The sequence below is a fragment of the Prunus dulcis genome, chromosome 3 (assembly GCF_902201215.1).
Source record: "Prunus dulcis chromosome 3, ALMONDv2, whole genome shotgun sequence".
NCBI classification, from domain to species: Eukaryota; Viridiplantae; Streptophyta; class Magnoliopsida; order Rosales; family Rosaceae; genus Prunus; species Prunus dulcis.
Window position 1 is genome coordinate 16,615,489 of NC_047652.1, and position 23,012 is coordinate 16,638,500.

Sequence of the window (23,012 nt, forward strand, 5' to 3'; positions counted from 1 at the left end):
CATGGGTGGATACTGCTTGTCCCCTCTGAAATGAGATAATTCATTAAAAACACCAAAAAAAAAAAAAAAAAAAATTTATACATACATTGTATTATACACACGTTACATTATTGACAAGAATGTATGAATTTTATTTATACAATATGGAGGAAAGTATTTTTCATTATGGTAGCCTTTGACATCGTAGTTCTATTTAAGCTGCTGTGCATTGCATGAGCAATTAAAAAAAGTGCAAATTGGGTTCAGAATGCATGTGCCACCGTGCCATTCATGCACTCAAGTGAGGTTCTGAAATAGTATGAGAACAATGCGTTTTGTATGCTCCAAATCAAATGTAGCATGAAAACATTGTGTTTTGTATTCACCAACCCATTTTTGGATTCTGATTGAATATCTTGTATGGTAGCTTGGGCACATTCACTAATACGAGATGCCAAAGTTCAAATGAGTGATATGTATGGGCCTCTCAACCGTCTTCAATAGTCTAAATTATGATAAATGACAATCAAACTTGCAAGGGAATAGAAGCACTACTTTGATCAATGAGCCTCAATCATATCTATAATCTACAACTTATTTTTTTAAGTAATTATGACGGAATAACTCATAGAAATCCATTGTAAATTTGTTCAATTTGTTAGAGGACAAAAAAAAGGGACAAAAAAAAAGGGGAGAGTAATATTTTTAAAGAATTCAAAATGGATAAAAATGCCCTTATTTATTTTTGGATTTCTTAAGCAATCCGGTGCATGTCCTTTGGTTTGAAATTGAGGGGTTTTTCTGTTTTTTTTGGGAAAAATTTTGATTTTTTTCAAAAGTGAAAGATTTTTTTATGACTAAAACTTAAATTTACTAAAAGGTTGATAAATCAGTTGCAAAGATCTATGATCTTTTTGCAGGCTATTCAAAGACAGAAACCAGTTTAGGCCCAAACTGAGAGATTGCTTCTCAGTTCTCAGTAGTCAGTAGTAAGCCACCAACCTTTCTAAAGTCCAGGCTCAACCCAAAAATATGAATTATACCAAGCCATTAATCATGCACTCAAATTACTCACCACACCCATACCTTAATCTAAATATTGGTTCAAAAACCTACCATTGTCTAGCAAGAAACTTGTAGTTCAAGTGATTAAAAGCATTTATCTCTGCACTTGAGGTCCTAGGTTCGATTCCCCTTCCCCAATACCACTTGTATCCAAAAATTAAAAAATTAAAAAAGTTTGGATTATACAAGAGGAGAAATAACTAATGCCTTTAACAAAGAAAACCTTTCCAACTCCATCATATTAATCCACTTGTATACCCTGAGTGGATTACAGATCCAGCAAGAATGGCTTTTTAAGTCCTGAGAGAGAGCAAATTACAAGGGGCGGAGCTTCTTATTCCCACAAGTACTTTCGATTATTTATTTTGGCCAAAGCCCCAAGGTAAAAGAATTCGTGTACAACCAGTGAATCCAACGTTCCTCCAACAATAATTCCCTCACATGTCGTTCACGTGGCAAATTATTACGATACACATTGTATACACTCGTTGCATGCAAAATTTTCTTCCCCTACCTTAAAATGGGGCACCAAACTGCTGGAGAACCTTCTTCCAAGAAGGTCTGTTGCTAATATCATCCCACCAAGCAGAGACATGCTTTCTGTCCTTTATCATATACTCCTTCTCCATACTATTTGCCAAGTAGTAGGTGAATGGAAGGTGGCTAAGATCAGCAAGGCTGAAAAAATCACCAGCCAAATACTTGCTCTTCGACAGCCTCTCCTCGTAAACGTCCAACACCTTGGCAAGCTTTTCTTCACTCTCCTGAATGATCTTCGGGTCCGAAGGAAGACCCAATTCTGGGGCAAACAAAATCTGAATAACTAAGTTGTCGAGTGGTGGGTGATAGTTGCTTGCTTCAACCTCTAGCCATTGTTCCACAAGACCTCTTTCCTCAATTGTCTTTCCCAGCAAATCAGTCCCTTGGGACTTGTATTTTTCTGCATAGTACCTTATGATTGCGCGCGATTCTGCATATCAAATTTTGACAATTTTATCAAAGAACTTGTTAGATCATTACATTGATGCAGACAAAAAAAAAAAAAAAATCCAGATAACACGTTTGTCATGGAACAATTTGCATAAATTTCTCTCTCCCAAAACATTCCAATGTTTGCTGGATGTTGCACACAATTTTAAATAAAGAACTGAAGTAAAGCCCCAAAATGTAATGCCATATGTAGTTATACTCTAGCCTTTGATATTATATAGTCAAATCTTACCCATAGAAAACATGTCCAAATATTATATATCCTGCTGTAATGACTGAAAAGCTTTGCAGATTTAGGAAATTCATCCCAAAAGTTCAAAGCAAAGTAAATACATACTACATAATTACCAGGGTGTATACTAATACCCCGGCAACTTTGTTATCAGGCTTCTAATCTGAAACACATTCAACTTCAAATGAAAATCTGCATGATCGAAGTGGTTTTCATCAACGTTGTTATAAGTTAAGAACATAACATCCTAGACTGTCTAGAAATAGAAAATTTCAACCATGCTAACCCTTGTCAGAATTTTCAACATATATCTAACAAAGAAAACACAAGAACATTATTATTGAACGACTTAATATTTATCATGAGAGCAAGCAAAAACGGATTAAAGTCAGTGAATGTTAATATAAAATTAAAAAAGCGGCATACCATATAAAGTGTAATCCCCATCTTGAATGACAGGAACTTGTCCAAAGGGCTACATGTAAAGACAAAACAATGCAAAGATCATATATATACATAATTTCCAAAGAGAAGTATGAGTAGAGCAATCACAATTAACAATTGAAAATTAATAGCTAAAACTAACCTGCAATTTGAGGAATTCAGGGTCTTTGTGCTCTCCCTTGAAGAGATCAATGGGGCTGGTCTCAAATTCAATCTCCTTCTCAACAAGGCACACTAGCACACGCTTAGGTGAAGCATAGAAAGGGCCATACACCTTTACCACCATTCTGATTCTTTTGAAAATTGAAAAAACAACGAACTTACAAAGTGTCTGTGCAGAACAGCTTTTGGTACCCAGTTCTTATATAGACTCTCTATCTCTCAGAAGAATGCATTTATTTAATGAAAAACAGGTATCCAATTTGCCTTTGGTCACTAGTTCTTTTGCTTTGATAAGCTCTTAGCTCATCATCACAAGGGGCAGTAGAAATTTAATTATCCTTGACTGGGGCAAGCCAGTCAAATGGTGGCCTATCTACAGTTATCTCTGGTTTATAGGGACACCAAGGACCAAGGTACCTATAGTCTCCAGAATAAATGCATTCAACGAGGATTATATCATCAAAACCATTGAAAGTTTAAAGTGATCATCACCTTCTAATATTTTTTTCTACCTCAACTCTCTATAAATTATATTAAATGACTATGTCAAAAAATTGGTCTTTGAAATTTAAAGCCATTCTAAACCCAGCTTGCATAGAAAACCCTTACATCACAGGCACTGTCTTATATGAAAATTCAAAATAAATTGTAAAAATTTCATGGTTATTGAAGAAAATAAAAACCAACAAGAACATAAATCATGGAACAAAAAATACGAAAAAATAAATTATTCAAACCTAAAGAAAAAAAACTATTCAAAGCGAAGTGGAGCCTTCAGACATCATCATAAGGCCCCGAGGGTTCGAGGTGGGCAGAGTGGAGAGAGAAAGAGAGACAGAGGAGATGTCATACGAGCAGCGAAGTAACCAAACGCATTCAGATTGAAAACTATAAAATTGTATGGGAAATCACGGTCCCTTCAGTTATTTTCGTGTCTACATGGTGTTTGATTAAATGCCGCTTCGAGCAAAGCATTCCTCTGAACTCTTTTTCTCACAACCCAGCTGCCGCTCCACTCGCGCCCTTCTGCATAAAGCCGACCGGAAGCTTCCATTTATATTTCAGTTTTTTCTTTTTCTTCTGGGTTTTAGGGCTGCAGTGTTATGTAATTTGGGCCTATTTGGTGGACCTAGGTTGTCAGAGCCCAACCCAATCCATATTTTCTGGGTTTCGATGGGCCCTGAGTTGGGTGACAACCACATCAAATATTTTGTCTTCAGAACACCCAAATTCCGAAAAATTATTATAATACCAAAATACAACCATGTGATACAAAGAGTTTGTAGTTCAAACGATTAAGAATATTTACTTTAATCACATACAATATCAATACTCCTTACATAAACGAGTTACACCACTTATGTTATAACACGTAAACATAACCATGCTCCGGACTACACTATAGTTACTCACAAACTGCAATGTTTTCAAATGAACAGAGAATGACAGCAAGAGAGATTGAAGCATAAATAAATAGTCCAAAACACTGAGATATGATTTCCGATAATTCTGTACATTCTAAGCAGCTTAGGATGCTGCCAGCATGACTATATTGACACAGTAATAAAATTTCCAGAATCCGCTTTAATCGTTCAGTGGCTTGCTTGATGCAAGCCAATCAAGAAGTTGCCCCAAACCCCGAAGAGCCAAACTTCAAATTTATAGTTTTAATGAGCTTAACTTCCTCAACAACAAAACTCATGTAACACAAGCAACAAAATGGGATAAAACCACCATCTTTTCATCAGAATGAAACCACTGATTTTGGCTGGGATGAAGATTGCAATTGAGAAAGGGCAGTATCACTCTCCTCAGTCTCATCAAATACAATTGGCTTTCCCTCAATGTGTTTTCTGCATACAAAAACAAATGCTGTTAAGGCAAATCAATGCTTCTTTAGACAAAAATCACACCCCAGAGCAATTTAATACCTCTGAGAGATGAAACTCTCTTCAGACAATGCCTTCTCTAACCTCTCCTCAAATGGTGTCGCATGCCAACTCACCTTCTGATCCTGAAAGTTAAAATATCACTTCAGAGTTCAGAACACTGCTTTAAAGATTCAAGGCTGCAAAAAGAAATAGAAAGCACTTTGGCATACCTCCTTGTATTTATTAGTTGAGTTTGGGATCCCGTTGCCGTCCCACCACTTCGGCGAGATACGAGTAGGCTCATCTTCATTCCAGTGAGTAGCAACAAGCCCAATGATAGGCCTGTCCCCAGGAGTTCTTCCAAAATGGCGAGTTCGGCCAGGAACATAACCAAAGTTTTGGTTGTTGTCATCTCGATTTACTGGTTTCAGCCAGGAGGACAAACTTGATTCGACATTGAACTCTTGTCCAGATGAAGTTTCTTTTGCCCCCACTTCTGATATAGGGGTTGCATTTCCGGATTGGTTAAGAGATTCTCTTAGCTCACCTGAAAGTCCCTGTGAGTTCGTATCTTCGTCTTTCATTAACTTCCACTGAGAGATGCCCTCTACAGGGTTTTGCACGGCATAGACATACTGGGACCTGATTCGAGCCTTTCCATTTGGAAAATTTCCCAGGTTTGCTGGGAAAACAGTTCCTGGTGTCTGCATCTCATCAGACAGAGTTAGTGGGGTTGGATAAACTGAAGGCTTTGATATGCTCTGTTTTCCTGGAGTTTCAGATACCTTCGCACTCCGGCTAAAATTTTCGGATGAAGAACCTCTGGAGGAATTTGTATTGATATCGCATTCAAAACGAACAGCCTTGCTTCTGCACTGGACATCTGGAGTTGAAATACTCTCAGTCTTGACCGTCGAATCAGTGACTATTCCACTGCCTTCAGTAGAGCTGATAGAGATTCCTCCAGTATTCTGTTGGTTCGACATACTACCATTGCAAACAAAATAAATTGGACAAGTGTCAGAAGCTATGCTATTCCAAGGAAATAAAATCTAAAATATAAGGACAAACGTCCCACGAATCAAGTATGTTTACTAAATCTAAAAGGTTCCTGAAAGTCCAGATCATTACACCAGAAAAAAAAAAAAAAAAAAAAAAAACTCAATTATTTTATGCAGACCATTTCAAATTGGCACCGATTTTTCCCTATGGAAACCCAAAAAAATTTAATGCTAAACGATGTCAGATTGAAATTATGGTTTAGCAAACGATCTCCCAAGTCATCTATAAATAGCAAATCTATTAATTTTCAAGCATTCAATACAGTTGTAGAACCTGCTAGGTGTATGCTCTGAACGACGTGATCCCTTTCCCCACTCTTCACCAAGTTTAATAGGTGTAAGGGGCTGATCTGGTTGATCCTCCTGCTGAAGTTGTTTAATGGATGTGTTGGGAAGCCATGAGTTGAACTTTGGAGGCTCTGAACCTCTATCATGATGGGGTGAGCCATTTAACTTTGAAGACGCCTTCCGAATTTCAACTGGGGTCTCTACTAACGTACCACAAGCTTTAAGAAACTTGGCCTGCAGAATAAGGTGCGGTTCATAAGTAAAATAAATATTTTCCAACAGTATAAGAAATTCAAACAAAAATGTGACCAGCAAAATGTAACAATGAGATTAAATCTAGTACAAAAATGGAATTAAAGCTCTATTGAATGTCACATTGTCTAACTTATAAAGCAACATGAATTGATATTGTTTCTCCACTTAAACACCATGATACTGGAAAAGAACGTCTTTGTTGCAGTATATCACATTACAATAAGGGAGCAACATGAATTGATGTTGTTTCTTCACTAAAACACCCAACAAATTAATTGGCAAAAATGGACCTATCAGATTCGAATTATGTTATTCTTTAGCATTACCATCTAAATAATCTATATCTTTAAGTGCTATATTCATTTTCAAGTTCACTGTGCGCAGGACAAAAGGTCATTAAATTTGTCAATGTTCTTGCTTATAAGGGAAAAGCCATAGTAAAAAGCTGGAATGCACAAGACTATGGTTCCAATACTTCAAAACTCATACCTCATTCCTCAGCTCCTTGTCCATTTGTGGAGACCCATAACATGGACTTTCCCTATCTTTGCTTGGAGAACCTTCTCTCTCTTTGAGAGTTATATGCAAACCAAACAAGAAGTAAAATCAGCAATAAAATTTATGACTCAGATAGAAGAAAAAGGTTGATATGCGACAAAAATAATAAAATAATATACCTTCGGCTGAAAATAGAGACGACAAACGGTTTTGAGATATCACGACTTCCTGATTAACATAAAGGAAATGAAAAACAAGAAAGCAGTGTTATATTATATAGAACTCATTCATCCACTGTTTGCAAGCTAACTAAAAGAAACACTAATCGACTGTTGGTAGCTAATAAAACGAAATAGAACAAAACAAATAGTAAATTGAAATGCTTTTGGTTCCATTTTCTATGATATCCTCAGCAACCAAATTAAAAATTGAAAATTTATATGACCAATTTTTTGTTTTCTTAGGCTGATTCAAGATCAAGCACAAATTAGTACTCAACTGACTCTGATTTCCTCAAATTTTCTCAAAATTTCGAATACTTCACAGAACAGTAAAAACAGACACTGAGAAGACGAAACATTTCTCGGGAACCAAACGGAAACCTTACCGTCTGATTGTTACGCGAGGATTGGGAGACTAGGTGAGGCCTAGAGCCGAGATGGCGATCGTCCTTGACCCTAAAGCAACCAAAGAAGCAGCCCATAGCTCCCGAAACCGACCTGTCAAGAAACCTCAACACCGATCTGCAGAGAAGCCCTAATTCACGGTCCAACAGCGAGCATAACATCGATTGCGAAAATTAAAAGAAAAAAGAAAAATAAAACCCTAGCTTCTTCTTGGTTTTCTTTTTTAGGTGATTTATGCAATGAGAGAGAGAGAGAGAGAGAGAGAGAGAGAGGATGAATGGAGTTGTTGGGTCGTTTTTGAATTTTGAACAAACAAAACGAGGGAAACAAATACGCCTCGCCAAATTGGAGGGGGCTGGGGTCTTGTGTACTTGATCGAGTGCGTTGAATTCAATACTCGCTCTGTGGGTGGTGAAACGTGGTGCGAGAGGGGCTAATATAGCAATTAGGCAGAAATATTGGGGCCCAAATAGAAAAAATATATATGAGAAACCGCGAGTATTGTACTGCATATGGAAGGGAAGGGCGTATGGATGCTCAAGTAAGAATGTTTGTAATTAACGTCTATCTGTGTACAAATTGTCGTCGTCTCTTTTAATAAATAAAATATATTCAGATTATAAAACAAATAAAATGGATTCAGATTACCCATGCCATTGTTGATTTGTTTCAAAAATAAAAAAGGCAAAGCAAATATTTCCGTAGAATAATTTAGGGTGTTGATTTTCTCACTCTTTTTTTGTCTATTTACACTTTTTTTTTTAAATACTTTTTATTATAACACACAATTTTCAACAAGGGAGTGTAAGTGGACAAAATATAAGTGGGAACATACAATTTCCAACAAATGTAAGTGAATAAAAGAATAGTGGGAAAATCAACTCTCATAAATTATTATATGGTATATGATTGGATGAGATGTTGATATTTTATATTTTTTAGGTATAGTTACTGTATAAGCTCCCCTATTTTCCAAAAAGCGTTTTTCACTTTAAGGGAGATGGAAGTCATTGTTCTTTCTTCCCTCTCCCTTTCTCCTTCCTCCCTTCTCCTCTCTTCCCCCATTTTTAGAGACGAAAGGTTTCCCCTATTTGTCTTTATTTTGTTATGATTTTCCTCCACTCATCACAAGCAGATGTGTCTCGGCATCGGATCTTCATTTGCGTTTCAATGTTGGATCTCTACCACCATCGTTTTTTCGGTTTCTTCATGTTTGGAATAAGTTGCAACTCTCTGGTTTTTTTTTTTCTGTAGTTTTCACCTCTCATTTTGTGAGAATTTTTCACATCTCCTTTGTGAGAGCTTTCCACTTTTGTTATGCGAGAATTTCCTTTGTATTGTTAAGACTTGGTTTTTTCAAGCTTTATCTCCTTTTTGTTGTTTTGAGTTTGTACTCTTAATTGGGATGCCTATGTCAAATTTTCTTTGATTTTGCATAATCGTTAGTGGAGGAGGCCCAGATTGTCTTAATGTTAGATCGTTCTGTTATTGTAATAGTCTTTTGTGGCTAGTGGGTTTTTTTTGCTGAATTATGAATGTAATCCCAGAATTTCTCAAATAAAAAGAAGGTATTTTATAACATTTAGAGTACAAGCTATGACGTGTGACTATACTTTAGTACCACATTGTCATTTCTTCTATTTTTTTTTTGTTGTTGGAAGTACCACACTGTAATTACTCACCCCATAAGACCATAATATTTCTAACTACAACCTTCTTTTTCTTTATTGTTTCTACTTCAATAAGAGAATGTGAATATACTAACCGTTGATGCATTATGAGACGCATATATTCTTCAATAATACTTTCTTTTTTCATTGACATTTAATGCCAGCATTCTCAAAATTAGATTAAGAAGCCAAATGGTCACCCTCTTATTATGTTTTTCTTTTCTTTTTTTGTGGGGTTAAAATTTTGTTTTTTGTGTTGGAGAACGAATTGAGTGTTCCAAAAATAAAAAATAACAAAGAGGTTAGATTTCAAAATTGAAACACATACAAGACTAATGTGAAAATCTTTTTTGATTAATGATCTGCTATATATATATATATATATATATATAAAAACCCATTTATGATGTGTATGGAGTGTGGAATTTGCTGTGTGGGGTGGCATGTCATGGAAACAAGGACATGAAAAGCAAATGTCACCGAAAACATAAAAGTAATCTTCATGGAAGTCTTTGGAAAACTGATCCAAAATAATGAGACGTAATTATCAAAAGTTCAAAAAGCACCATGAGATGTGGAGTCAATAGCTTGAGCTTCGTGAGGATGAGTCTCTAGGCATGTGGGAAATGGCCCACAATTTAGACCGTAGTCTAGCCCAAGCCCATTGAAAGATTAGCATGACCCAAATTATTATGAACGTTGGGCCTAATGAAGTCTTATCTTTGTCCTCTGCGTACTTCTCTTTCCAACTCAGAAAGAAGTCGCAAGTTCGAATTTTCCCTTTACCATTCCTAATTTGCCAGTTTCTAGTTGTAAAATCTACTCAGCTATGGAAAACCTAGTTGTTGTTGCTACAATGGATAGAGTGAATCTCATCACTCCTTTTTTATGGGCGACATATACTTCTTTTCGAAGATAAATTATAAAGTGATATGGATGTAGACGCAATTACCTAATTGGTTTGGCAATATTTGGTACCATCTACGAGGCAACAGATAATTCCAAAAAGAATAAACCTAAAATGCAGAAATTGTACAGGAAAATTTGAAAACTACACATTTTGTAGAACAGATTGTATCTTGGCAAGATCAAAATTCATTTTCCATAAGATAATGAATCTTTGCCAAAGGCAAAACAATGAGTGACCAGGGAGTGTACATGACAGAAGGCAAAACAAAATGACGTTTGTCTTCAACTCACAACCAAGTGATAGATAGCAACACCACTCGATTCACAGCCACCAAATTTGTTCTCACACACACACACACTTGGGTTCTTTCTAGTACAAAATACAATTAAAGTTTGCCAAGCCAAGTGGGTCGTTGTCTTTTACCAAAAGCACCATAAATTGTCTCCCCATCACTTCGCAAATATACGGTGGCCATGGTGTGTGGTGAACTTAATTGCAGTGGGCCTGTGGCATTCTCCATGGCAGCAGAAAAGAACCTAAAAAGTGTACGAAAAGATTGGGGTTGGGAGATTCATGGCCACAACAACAATCCACAATCGACAACCTATGAGTCATTTTATCACTTCCATTTTTGTTGTCCACACTTTTTCATCATTGTTATTATATTCCTTGTCTATTACTAACATATGCTAATAATCAACATATGATTTAATTCAGTTGTGTGTTAAGGAATTTTTCGTTACCGGGACGAGGTGTGCCCACGCACCACTTGGCTCAGTTACCCTCGGCTTCTTACTCTAGTTCGACCTCTTTAAGGCATTTTGTCGAACACTTAATTTTTTTAAAAAAATATTATAAATGTATAACAATAATGAGAAGTAAAGACAATTGCATTCATTGTTACTTACGTGAATCCGTTAGTAATTAAATGTACGGTACACCAAAGATTTCATTATTATTATCTACAATGTTGACAAGTATTTTATGTGTCAATATGCCAACCACTTAATATTACTGTACGTAATATAAAATAATTTTATAAACACGTCTCGAAAATTTCAAAGATATTTCAAAGTTGAATTCACACATTTTAATGTGTTATATGGGATACAAAATGCATGATGTGTAGAGTATTAATTATATTATTTTCCATGTTGGTGGTATATTTACGATAAGATCTACCCTATATATGGTAAAGGCCAAACCATCTCCATTTCCTTTGCATGTGAGAACAAGAAATCAAAATGTCATCTTGGAATTTCTACACCACCACCACATGTCCAGATACCCTGGCTACCCAAAACGATGAAGCAAAGGTGACGGTGGGCCTCAACAAAAGCATATGGAATCATGGAAGGATCTTCCTCTCTGCTCCTCCAACATACCTACCTACAATACAAGCAGCTGATCAACTTCATTACTTTGCACTAACATTCACATAATGTTCAATGATATATATCAAATGATTTGACAATATTAATATTTTAGTAGAAATAATTCATATTTAATATACATTATTACGTCAGTTTGGTCGATTAATACGATTCTTCTAGATTTTTTGTTTTTGTACACTGGGGTCGAACGGGGGTACCATGTATGGTGGGAACCCATTGGCTATTAGCATTATTTTTTTATCGTCTTTAAGGCCATCTCTAATTCATGAAGCCAAACCCAAATAATCCCAAATTATAGCCCAATTTCTCTCTCAACCCAAGAAAAGTAAAGGGCCAAAATTTGGGAAAACTCAAACTTGGGACCAAATACCAGTGCAGGTAGATGGACTGGAAAACTTTTTGTTGGAGCCCACTCAAGGCTCACGCATTCTATGTGCAAGGAGGAATCAATTGGCACCAGGTGTCGTGCTACTGTTGCTGCAGAAGTTGTTTTGCGCCAACAGTCGGGCATATTTTTTTTATTTTTTAAAATATTAAATCCAAGCTATTAACGGTAAATATAAAAATAAAAATTCAACGGTCAAAATAATATTTTAAATTAATCTAAATCAAATCCAACTCCAAAACTCACTCCAAACTTTATAAATACCCACCAATTTCTGAAATAAAATTATATTTGTGAATTTTAAATTTTTTTTTAGGTCAAATTGTTCAAAAAATTAAATTATGAATTTATTTAAAGGATTAAATGAAGAAAAGTTATCCATGAAAAAAAAAATACTTAAATCATTCTTAAACAATTTAATAAAGTTGCAGATTTAAAATTTGGGTGTGAAGGATTAGGGGAAAAAGCGGTTTGAGTCCATATATAAAGCTCAAATAGTTACTGGAAATTTGAGTTTATGACCAAATTAGTTGGAGGATGCCTGACTCTTTCTTTAGTGGCGAAAGTTATTTGAAGACCAAATCAGATTGAAGTCACTTGGGTAATAAGATCGAATTGCTTGACAAAAAAGAGAGAAGAAGATTAAATTTGCTTTAATGGTCAAGGAAGTTAGCTAGACCATCACGTCATGTCTTCCTTCATAGGGTTAGTTCACTCTTATCACACTGAAAGGGGACTAAAATCTAACCAACTCTAAACTATATGGGCACCCAAAACTTGGGTTTCTTTTTTTCTTTTTTTTTTGGTGAAAACCAAAACTTAGGTTTCAATCACTAGGACCAAATGCTTAAATTAGTAGAGAGCTGCGGGGAATGGGGAGTAGTCGACAAGACAGGACAGTTAAACACACACAAATACAATGATACATCACTTCACTCACATGCATTTCGTTCATGAATCATTAAGACCTATACGAAAACTGTTAAGGATCCTTACCCCAGCTAGTAAAAATACTTCCCTACCCGATATCGGTGTTGCACGTGGAAAGCGATAAAAAGAGGGGGCAATAACACCGAGGTAGGGAAGTTTCTCTCCTAACTTAGGCTGAAGGTGAAGCCATTCTCATCAGTCACAGTACCCTACAATCAAGAGGCGATGTAAAACAATTTCATCCACACCACACCCACTTTTTTTCTCTTGTAAAATTGCAATAACCTTGTTGGTACCTGTCACTTTCCAAAGACAAAGACTTGAATATAAAATGCAATCTCAGCTTCATTCAGAATCCCACATGCCTTTCTTGACTGGTTCCTACTTCCTACTTGTGGAGCTGTATATTATAACTTCAACATATTAATGCATTTTATATTGAGACCAAGTATGGGCATATAGTTTAACTGTAAATAAGACGAAATACTTTTCGAATAAAATCAACTATACCTCTAGCTAATGAGTAGACATTTGGTTAACTTATGCATTTAATAGAAATCCTTGCACAATTTATATGTATAGTGAATCTACACAAATTGTTGTTACTACTAGCTAGTGTGCACATTGTTGTCATATATAAACTTTTCTAAATAAAGTCAATGGTATAGGCAAAATACCGTACAAGGAGTTTTTTTTTTTTTTTTTGGGAGTTACGAGTGAGTTTTAGGCTCAATTCTATTTATAAGCGCATAAAAAAATGAAGTGTATATCTATTTTATTGAAGCTGCTCAAGCGAGCAATAAAATTTGTGTAATCCATAATTATGGCGGTTAGATTAAATCTCTAATCATTAAAACTAATAATTTATTAAATCGTTGATCTAAATTCAACTGTTTATAGTAGTAAGCGCTCAATAATACTTAAAAATTAAAATTGTCTCTCGAGTGAATAGTTCTCTCAATTTTATAATAAGTGAAAAAGAATATTCATGAGTCAAGAACAAAAACAAAAATAGAAAAGCGGTGTTAGCATTAGTCTCTCATGCGGTTATTCGGAATCATTGATTAATGTATGATTCATGCTGATCAATGACTCATGTTTGTCCATGCCGGTGAGTGAGACTAACCCTATTCAGAAGATAGAAAATTACACGAGTCTTTTAAACGCTGTCCACATATTTTCATGTATCACCAGCTATGCAATAGCAAAGCATATTCCTTGAATTTGGCTTCTCTCTCTCCTCAGTAACATGCACACATCGGTATTAGCCTTTGGAAGCAATATAAAGAGGGGAGATTTTTTTTTATATTGCAATAGACTCAAAAAACTACTGGACACACATTTGCCAACGACCCTTTTAAAACCTTGCCTTACCCTCCAATCTCTCCATAAGAGCGCCTCAACCTCACAGCTTACAGCCTTACATTAAGAAAGCTGAACCCAAAAGGCAAGATAACAGCAAGAGATCAATTGGGTTTTCTCAGTCTTGCTTTTCTTCTGAGATGTCAGGTGTTCTTTGGGTGGTTAGTCCCAAAGAGAATGCCAACTCTCTGCTGAGTCTCATGCCCAGAATTGGTAGCCCAAGGAGGTCAAAACTGTGCTCTAGGCTGACTTTTTCAACTGGGGTTTTAGCTTACTCAGGTGCAGTTGCGCACCCAATAAGATCATCAGAAGAAATGGTCTATGAAGTGGTGCTGAAGCAGGCTGCTTTGGTTAGAGAACAGAGCAGGGTCAAGGAGAGAGCTTTGGAGTTGGATGAACGGATTGAAACTGATGGTCTGAGCAATTGGGATTTGTTGAATCAGGCTTATGATCGATGTGGTGAGGTCTGTGCTGAATATGCCAAGACGTTTTACTTGGGTAAGAGGTGTTTCAGGCTTTCAGCTCATCTCTCTCTCTCTCTCTCTCTCTCTCTCTCTCTCTCTCTCTCTCTCTCTCTCTCTCTCTCTCTCTGTGGTTCTGTTTTAGTCTTTGTTTATCTGCTCTTTTTCTTATTTCTTTAATCGGGTCCACTCATTTTCTTGGATATACTGGTGGACTCAGCACTTGATTCTGCTTCCTTTTTTTATTTGCCAAGCAGTAGTTGACTAGAGGAAATTTATTTGGTTGCCTTGAAAATGGAGAAATGAGAACTTTTGGAAATTTGACAGCAGTTGAACTTGATTCCCAATAGTCGTTGAATACAAACTATTCTTTACCTTCTTTTGGATAGGATCTTAATGGTTATTAGTCTCTTATATAGAAATAACTATTATGGTAGTGTAATGAAGATTTAGATTCTAAACTATCAAGACTTTAAAGATAGGACGTGCTTCTTCAGATTCCATATTATTGCAGGAGGGAAAATTTATGCAATTTACAACTTGATGTTGATACTTACTAATTTCCAAGGCAATGTCCTTATCAGTTTCTTTCTGTGATTTCCAGGCACATTACTTATGACACCAGAGCGGCGACGAGCTGTTTGGGCAATTTATGGTTCGTATAATGATTCTTATTCGAAACCCATTCTATTTCTCTTGTAATTTTTGTGGTTCATTACACAATTTGTGCTTAGTATTGCTGTATAGTCAGTTTAAATCTGACTTATGCATGGTCTTTAAGTATCTTTGCTTCTTTACAACTGAGGGAGCAATCGAGACCTCCATGGCCCTTTTGAAGAAAACATCCTTTTTTCTGCACATTAACATCAATATACTTGACTTCTTCTTTTTAAAGCTTGCAAACGAGGAAACAATTTTGTGCACAGTTTTTAAATGAAGAATTGCTTTCTTTTTTCTGCAGTGTGGTGCAGAAGGACAGATGAGCTAGTGGATGGACCAAATGCTTCATACATCACACCCAAAGCTCTTGACAGATGGGAGAAAAGATTAACGGATCTTTTCGAAGGTCGTCCGTATGATATGTATGATGCTGCTCTATCTGATACAGTCTCCAAATACCCTGTTGATATACAGGTACTAACTACCACAAGTCGAAAATCAGAGCTGAAAATTTTCTTTTATCTATTAGAATTACTCAATGATTTACCATACCAATTTTCTCTTTGGACAGCCCTTCAAAGACATGGTAGAAGGAATGAGATTAGACTTAATAAAATCAAGATACCAGAACTTTGATGAACTTTACCTCTACTGCTACTATGTTGCTGGGACTGTAGGCCTAATGAGTGTTCCGGTAATGGGGATAAGCCCAGAATCAAAGGCTTCAACAGAGACTGTTTACAATGCTGCATTGGCCCTTGGAATAGCTAATCAGCTCACTAATATACTCAGAGATGTTGGAGAAGAGTAAGCTTCTTCTTTATGTGTCATCATTTTGTCCCATACAAAATAATTTTATGAGCTTGTAAATCTTACTCTTTGAATTGATTGATCATTGTAGTGCCAGGAGAGGAAGAGTGTATCTCCCACAAGATGAGCTTGCCCAAGCCGGCCTATCAGACGATGACATCTTTCGAGGAAAGGTGACTGACAAGTGGAAAATGTTCATGAAGGGCCAAATAAAGAGAGCTAGGATGTTTTTTGATGAGGCTGAGAAAGGTGTTTCAGAACTCAACTCAGCTAGTAGATGGCCAGTGTGGGCATCTTTGCTGCTGTACAGGCAGATTCTGGATGCTATTGAAGCAAATGGTTATGACAATTTCACAAAAAGGGCTTATGTAGGCAAAGCAAAGAAGTTAGTATCATTGCCTGTGGCATATGGCAGAGCGGTTATAGGACCCTCTAAATTAACTAAGCAGTTGGTGTCGAGATGAATTAGATATATACTTAGATAATATTTAGAGGTCACAATTTCTAAGCTCTTAGCCTACCATATTAAAGTTGGGTCTCAAGTTGAAATATGTAAATTTTGATATCAGTTTTTATTTTGTTAAATCTTTCATCACCATGATTTCATCAATACAATGGATCTTAACCTGACATTGCTCTTTGCTCACCCTTGTTTGATGCTATTCTATAAAATTCTCAAGAGAAGTGTGATATTTTAAAGTGGAGTAGTTGCTGTAAGGGGCTTGTAGCTCAAGTGGTTAAAAGTTTTTACCCTCTGTATATGAGATTCTAAATTGGATTTTCCCCTTCACTGTTATCGCTTGTATAAAAAATAAAAAAATAAAAAATAAAAAAGGAAAAAAATATTGTGGGTGGGCTTTATACATAGGAATTTTTGTGTTGTCCAGTCAGCCCTTGTGTAGTTTCATTCAGCAAAGTTCAATATAATACTTTTGAGCTATCACTTGTAAAGTCATGTTCCATAAATAAAAAATTTATGAGAAATCTGTTTATTAAATAAAAGTTTGTGATTATTTTTTTTCTTCTTTTTTGGCATAGTGGATTGTCTCTCTTGTGTTTATATTTCAGCTAGTACATATATGAATGATTGTACACAGATGTATGTGCATACATACAAATATGCGTATGTACTGCAGCACACATCGCTTATAATTTTCTATATCAATTTGACAAACATAAGATGCGTAATTAATGTTATAGAAATTTGTTTTAGGCAAATATTTTTATTTTCCTATTTCAATTAAAATTTGGAGTTTGGTTTAGGAAGTAAGTTTGTTTTCCTATTTTAGCTAGGGTTTGGAGTTCAGTTCGTTTTCCCTAAGTATAAAAGCTATCTTATATCTAATTGTAAGAGAGTTTTTGACGTTGAATATTAAACTTAGAGAATTCCCTCTATTTTCCCATCAACTTGGTATTCCTCTAGAATCAACAAGGCATAGAACCCCTTTGTTCTTAGTTATTCTCATCCAGAGAATCAACAAGAATTGAAGGTTTATTGTTTTCTTTCGTAATCTTCATCATTCTTGCTATCACACACTGCTTCAAGATAAAACTTTGACAAATCAATCTAAAAACATTTTAACTAATGAAAGATGTGAATTGATTAAGGGCTCATTTGGGAGTGATTCTTGATAAGCTAGAATCACCTCTAGGGAGAAGCACCTCCATACGTGCTTCTCCATATAATCATTTTTATTGATTTGAAGTGCTGAGAGAAGGTGAGTTAATGAGTTGAAATGGTGTATTCAATATTGAGATTTTAAAAGATTTTAAAGAAGTTTAAAAGTCCAGGTGTATTCAATCACGATTTTATAGAAGTCTTCAAAATTATGGGTGTATTCAATCCAAACTTTTTAAAGTCCATCCAAATTTGCATGTATTCAATATGACTTAAAAGACTCCATAAAAGTTTGGGTGTATTAAAAACTCATTGATTTTAAATGAAACACAAAAAAGTGGTAGATTTCGATTGACTCTAGACTGATTTTCGGCCATAACAAATCTTTGCTTGCTTCCCCTCATAGATTTTGATACATATTATTTTTATTCTCAATATATGATTTCACGACCTCTACTACTACCATCTAGTCATGGCTATCGCCACTGCCACCACCATCACCGCCGCCATTTCCACTGTCATTTCCACCACCTCCACCACCACTACCACCTTCGCCGCCACCACCACCACTACCACCCCCACCATTACCACCACCATTGCCACCACCACCGCCACCACTGGGGTAGCCACCACCACTGGGGTCGCTGCCACCACTTGACATGGTCAGTACCACCACTCTCTCCACCACCATTAATACCTCTACCATCCCCATCACCACAGTCCCTACTATCATCGTCAACATTAAATATGATGACCCACTACTATTTTGAATTTATAAAAAGTTCATAAAACTCTATGATAAGATTCCGATAAATTTCATCAAAATCTTTATCAACTTCAATCGAAGTATATTTGGAGTTTCTGAAAGTCAAATAAAATCCAGAGTTCTAATTACTTTAACAATAGATTAAAATTGAATACAAGATAGGTCCAAACTTTTACTCTCTAAGGCCATCTCCAACCCAAATGTGGCTAAACCCAAATTTCTCCCTTTAGAAATACAACTATTCATGTATTGCCCGGACTCAAATTGTTTTTTCCTCCAACCATGCATACTCATAATTTGAGTCCATAACTTTATTAAATTGTTTAAAAATGATTAACCTCTAATGTTTTTTTGGTTAATTTTCTTCACATTATTTTTATTTCAACATTCATGATTTAATTTTCTGAACATTTTAACCTAAAAAAATTCAAAATCCAAAACATAATATAATTTCACTTAAAAATCAAAACATATTAAGATAAACCATAATTACAATTAAAATAAATGATAATGACAAAATTCTTTTGGGTTGAATTTGATTAGAGTAATTATAAAATTTAATTTTGCAGTTGGATTTAAATTTCAGTCATTGGATGTGAATTTTTCCCATTGAGATTGCTTAAAAATATCCTGGCCATTGATTATATGAAAAATGAAAAAACAAAAACAAAAAAACAAAAAATTGACATAGAACTTAATGCAGCCATTGGATTGAAACAAATAATTGTTCTGGGCTTGACAAGTGGCGCAAGCAGCATGGGTAAGTTGGTAACAAGTGGTCCATGTAGCTGGGGTCTTCACGTGGTTCCTTGGTTTATGCGAGTTGGGCCCTATAGTAATTCCGCCTGGACTAGAATGCTGAGCCGAATACCACCAAAGATTTCAGTCTGGCTAAAATTCCCCCTCCCTATACATGCATTGGAGATGAAATTGGGCCAAATTTTGAGATTTTTTTGGGTTTAGCCCCAGAGTTGGGCCTTCTCCAACCTTCTGGGTCAAATCTCAAATTTTGACATTTTGGCCCTAAATGCTTCTCCAACCTTGTATAGGAAGAGGCAATAAAACCAATCCAGGCAAAAGCCCAGGCGGAATTGTACCCTTCATATTGCCTCGCCCCAAATTTCGTGGAGCCCACAAACTAAAAGCAGCAGCCCAAATACAAGTTGCAACCTCACCAATGTGATGATGGAGCCCACCAGATAACAACGTCAGATTTGAAGGAGCTGCAAGGCCTGCCACGTGTTGCCATCTCCTCTTGTGTCCATTGCAAACCAACGGTAATGTTTGAATTACTATTTTTTTAATTGCACTCCAACAGCTCTTTCATCAACAAGTGGGATATTTTTATTTTTATTTTTGCAAATCCAACAATAAAAATGAAGATACAATGGCTGAAAATTAAATCCAACAGTCAAAATAATATTATTAATTTATGTAAACTAGATCCAATTCCAAAACTCATCACAAACTCTATAAATAACCATCCATTTGTTAAATAATCTACCAAATTCAATATTATCTTTTTTCCCTTTGTTAATTTTGTTAATTCTTTTTCCATTGTTGTTGAAGATGGCCCCAAAATCCCAAAGAGGTGTGAATTGGAGACTAGAAGAAGATGAGGCGCTATGCAAAGGGTGGGTTTCTGTATCTGAAGATGGGGTGATTGGCATCAACCAAGCAATTGATACATTTTGGGTTCGTGTGTACCAAATTTTTTTGGAGAATGATTTGGGCATGGTTGGACCAGAGCGTCGAACTCCACAGGCCATTGCTTCTCGGTTCAAAATCATCAACTAACAATGCTCTCTTTGGAAGAAATGTATGACTAAGGCCAATGCAAGGCAAGCAAGTGGCTCTAATCTTGATGATGTGGTGAGTACCCATTTTATTCAAGGAGTAAATTTATAATTATAATTATTTTCAATTATTAGCTTATTTTTCCTTTTAACTCGTTCATAGGACATGCATGCAAAAACACCTTTCTTGAATGATAATAAGCCTCATGGAAGGCCTTTCAAGTTGTACCACGCTTGTCCAAATTAGAACAACCTATTGGAATCTCCCACGCCAATAGTCATAGATTCTTCCATTAGTGACAATACAGTCAGTTTGGAGGAAGATGGAGATGATGTGCAACAACCCACTCCAAGGCCGCTCGGACGAGATAAACCAAAGGTTGCCAAAAATAAGGGGAAAGGAATTGAAACTTCCATAAACATGAGTTCAAACTACATGTCTGAGTTGATTCAACAAGGAAATGATTTAAAGAAGGATAGGAGGCGAAAGCTAGAGCTCCTACAAGAGCAAAACAAACTTACCAAATCTCAACATGCCTATCAAGTCCAACATGATAAGGAGTCCAATAAACGAAGGATAATGTTCATGGACCTATCAAAATTAACTCCAAGAAAGAAGAAATATTGGGGGAATAAGAAAAATGAAATTATGGAGACCCAGATGAATACAAGTTCTGCCTACATTCCAGAAAACAACTTTGGAGACTATTATCCAAGCCCTCCGCATGGTGGTTATCAGTATATCTTTATTTGTAATTTTCTTTTATCTTTATTTGTAATTGTTGTTTATCTTAATATGATTAATCTTTTTTAAATTTCAAGGATAAATCACATTTTAAAGTGAAATTATAAAATATTTTGGATTTTTGAAGGTTAAAATGTTCAAAAGATTAAATCACGAATGTTGAAATAAAAATAATGTCAAGAAAAATTAAAGACACAAAAAAAAAAAAAAAAAAAAAGAGGTTAACCATTTTTAACGAATTAAAAAAATACGGGTACACGAATTTAAAAAATCCAGGTACTCAAATTATGAGTCTGCATGGTTTGAGGAGAAAACATTTTGAGTCCGGACAATATATAAATAGTTATATTTTAAAAAAAATGGAAATTTGAGTTTAGCCCTAACATAGTTGGAGATGACCTAATAAACGAAAGATAATTCCTACTTTCAAAAAGTAAGGCCCCAAAAACCTAATAGGCCCAAGGCGCGAGGCCCAATGATATTACCAAAGATCTTCTATACATCGAAGTCTTTTTTCAGTTCAACCATACCCAAAAGTAAAGCAAAATTCTCTGCATTGCAGTCGATGTTAATGGGAAGGATTACAAGGAAGAAGTTGAAGGATGGCAATTAAATCAGTTGAAAAGAGGACCAAATTGTAGTGTGAATAGAAACTGGCTAGGTAGACAGGAGAGGACAATAACTTTTGAAGATTCCATTTGACTGAAAAAAAATAAGCATAGCTGGATATGAAAAGCTATAGCTAAGATAAAACCTAGTAGTTATGTCTGCATCATCATCGTCATTTAGAATAATACTGAAGATTATCTTCGTCGCTTCCAAAAATGGATTCAAAATCCATAATCAACTGATAGGACCTGATTGGGAATCATGGCCTCATAATTTACTACGGATATATGTGAATGCAGCGGAATGACTTTAGCTTCAATCAACTACCATGCATGCAAACTTTCAACAAATTCTTTTCTAGGGTTTAATTCTTCCATGTATATTTCTTGCACATTGAATTCTTAGGGTTTGTAGTGTGGAACACGGCAGCACAAAGATGCAGTACATATGGGTCCAAAAGTAGGCACCGTCTTTTATTGACATGATAGGCATATAAATTATTGATTGGAGAAAGAAGAGATGGCCTTTGCTTTTCTTTTAAATTCACACCTTGACTTACTTGCCTTTGCTTTGCCATCTTGTGGCTCGTCGTCCAAAACTCATAAACTTTAAATAACTACATGCATGTCCTAGGTTTTTTGCACATGGGTTTGGAGGAGTATAGGTATTTCAATTATATGAGAAAACTCTGTGTCCTTATCATTGTGCTCAAATAAGACTCATTTTAGAAGAGAATTGTTCTTATATTCCTTGAGGAAGTTAACAACAACTACAAACTTTGACATGTAAGTTTAGTCTTGAGGTGCAAAATATTGTTTCTAAAGGAATGATGATAATTGGTAATCATTCACGCACATGTAAACGATTATTCTTAACATTATCAGCAAAATTACTTCGATTGAAGTTTCCAATACTGAAATTTAACTAGAAAAAATAAAAATTAATTTCCCACTTCGATGATATTGTGTGAAAGCTTGAAGCTATATACCTAGCTACCTAAATAATTGTACTATTACATCACTGTTTTTGACTTTCTAGCCGTTTCAATCAGTTCCCTAGATCTGCAGCGCTCTCCCAAGGCATTTAATTTCCATCTTTGACTTGTCCCGTAAACAATTCCATTTTGGCATGATCATCTATTTCACTCAAACATTCATTTTCATATAGGCTCATATATATATTTATACATATATATATATATATATATTAATGAATTTAATTTGCTTAATTTCACAAGGAAAAGGTCCAAGGCACTACCATTCCCCAACATTTTCTAAAAGTGGAGCCTTGTTTTACCCATATATATTTATATATAAATTTGCAAGTTAGTAGAATATCTTAATAAGACAATAAAACATTCCATCTGAGAAAAATAAAAAATGTGACCAAGACAATACATGATGGTAGATGAAAAGTATGTACATA

At 35.6% G+C, this 23,012-nt stretch overlaps 3 protein-coding genes across 4 annotated transcripts; 1 reads left to right on the top strand and 2 right to left on the bottom strand.

The window, feature by feature from the left end:
* Positions 1 to 1,232: 1,232 nt before the first annotated feature.
* On the bottom strand, positions 1,233 to 3,907 carry LOC117622967 (glutathione S-transferase F9-like). Its single transcript, XM_034353786.1, has 3 exons — positions 2,853 to 3,907; positions 2,693 to 2,741; positions 1,233 to 2,014 (listed from the first exon to the last, which is right to left on the bottom strand). Exons 1-3 carry the CDS (start codon positions 2,994 to 2,996, stop codon positions 1,560 to 1,562), a joined length of 648 nt encoding a protein of 215 aa, XP_034209677.1. The 5' UTR covers positions 2,997 to 3,907; the 3' UTR covers positions 1,233 to 1,559.
* A 408-nt stretch (positions 3,908 to 4,315) lies between these two features.
* On the bottom strand, positions 4,316 to 7,732 carry LOC117623572 (protein JASON). 2 transcript variants are annotated; one of them, XM_034354607.1, is made up of 8 exons: positions 7,453 to 7,732; positions 7,025 to 7,073; positions 6,837 to 6,916; positions 6,079 to 6,326; positions 5,529 to 5,730; positions 4,974 to 5,447; positions 4,804 to 4,886; positions 4,316 to 4,725 (listed from the first exon to the last, which is right to left on the bottom strand). In XM_034354607.1, exons 1-8 carry the CDS (start codon positions 7,630 to 7,632, stop codon positions 4,617 to 4,619), a joined length of 1,425 nt encoding a protein of 474 aa, XP_034210498.1. In that variant the 5' UTR covers positions 7,633 to 7,732; the 3' UTR covers positions 4,316 to 4,616. The 2 variants fall into 2 exon arrangements, with proteins under 2 accessions (XP_034210498.1, XP_034210497.1); XM_034354606.1 differs by having other exon boundaries at positions 4,974 to 5,730.
* Positions 7,733 to 14,067: 6,335 nt separating this feature from the next.
* LOC117622483 (phytoene synthase 2, chloroplastic-like) lies at positions 14,068 to 16,694 on the top strand. The gene is made up of 5 exons (XM_034353159.1): positions 14,068 to 14,620; positions 15,188 to 15,238; positions 15,545 to 15,717; positions 15,815 to 16,050; positions 16,145 to 16,694. Exons 1-5 carry the CDS (start codon positions 14,263 to 14,265, stop codon positions 16,515 to 16,517), a joined length of 1,191 nt encoding a protein of 396 aa, XP_034209050.1. The 5' UTR covers positions 14,068 to 14,262; the 3' UTR covers positions 16,518 to 16,694.
* The last annotated feature ends 6,318 nt before the right edge of the window (positions 16,695 to 23,012 follow it).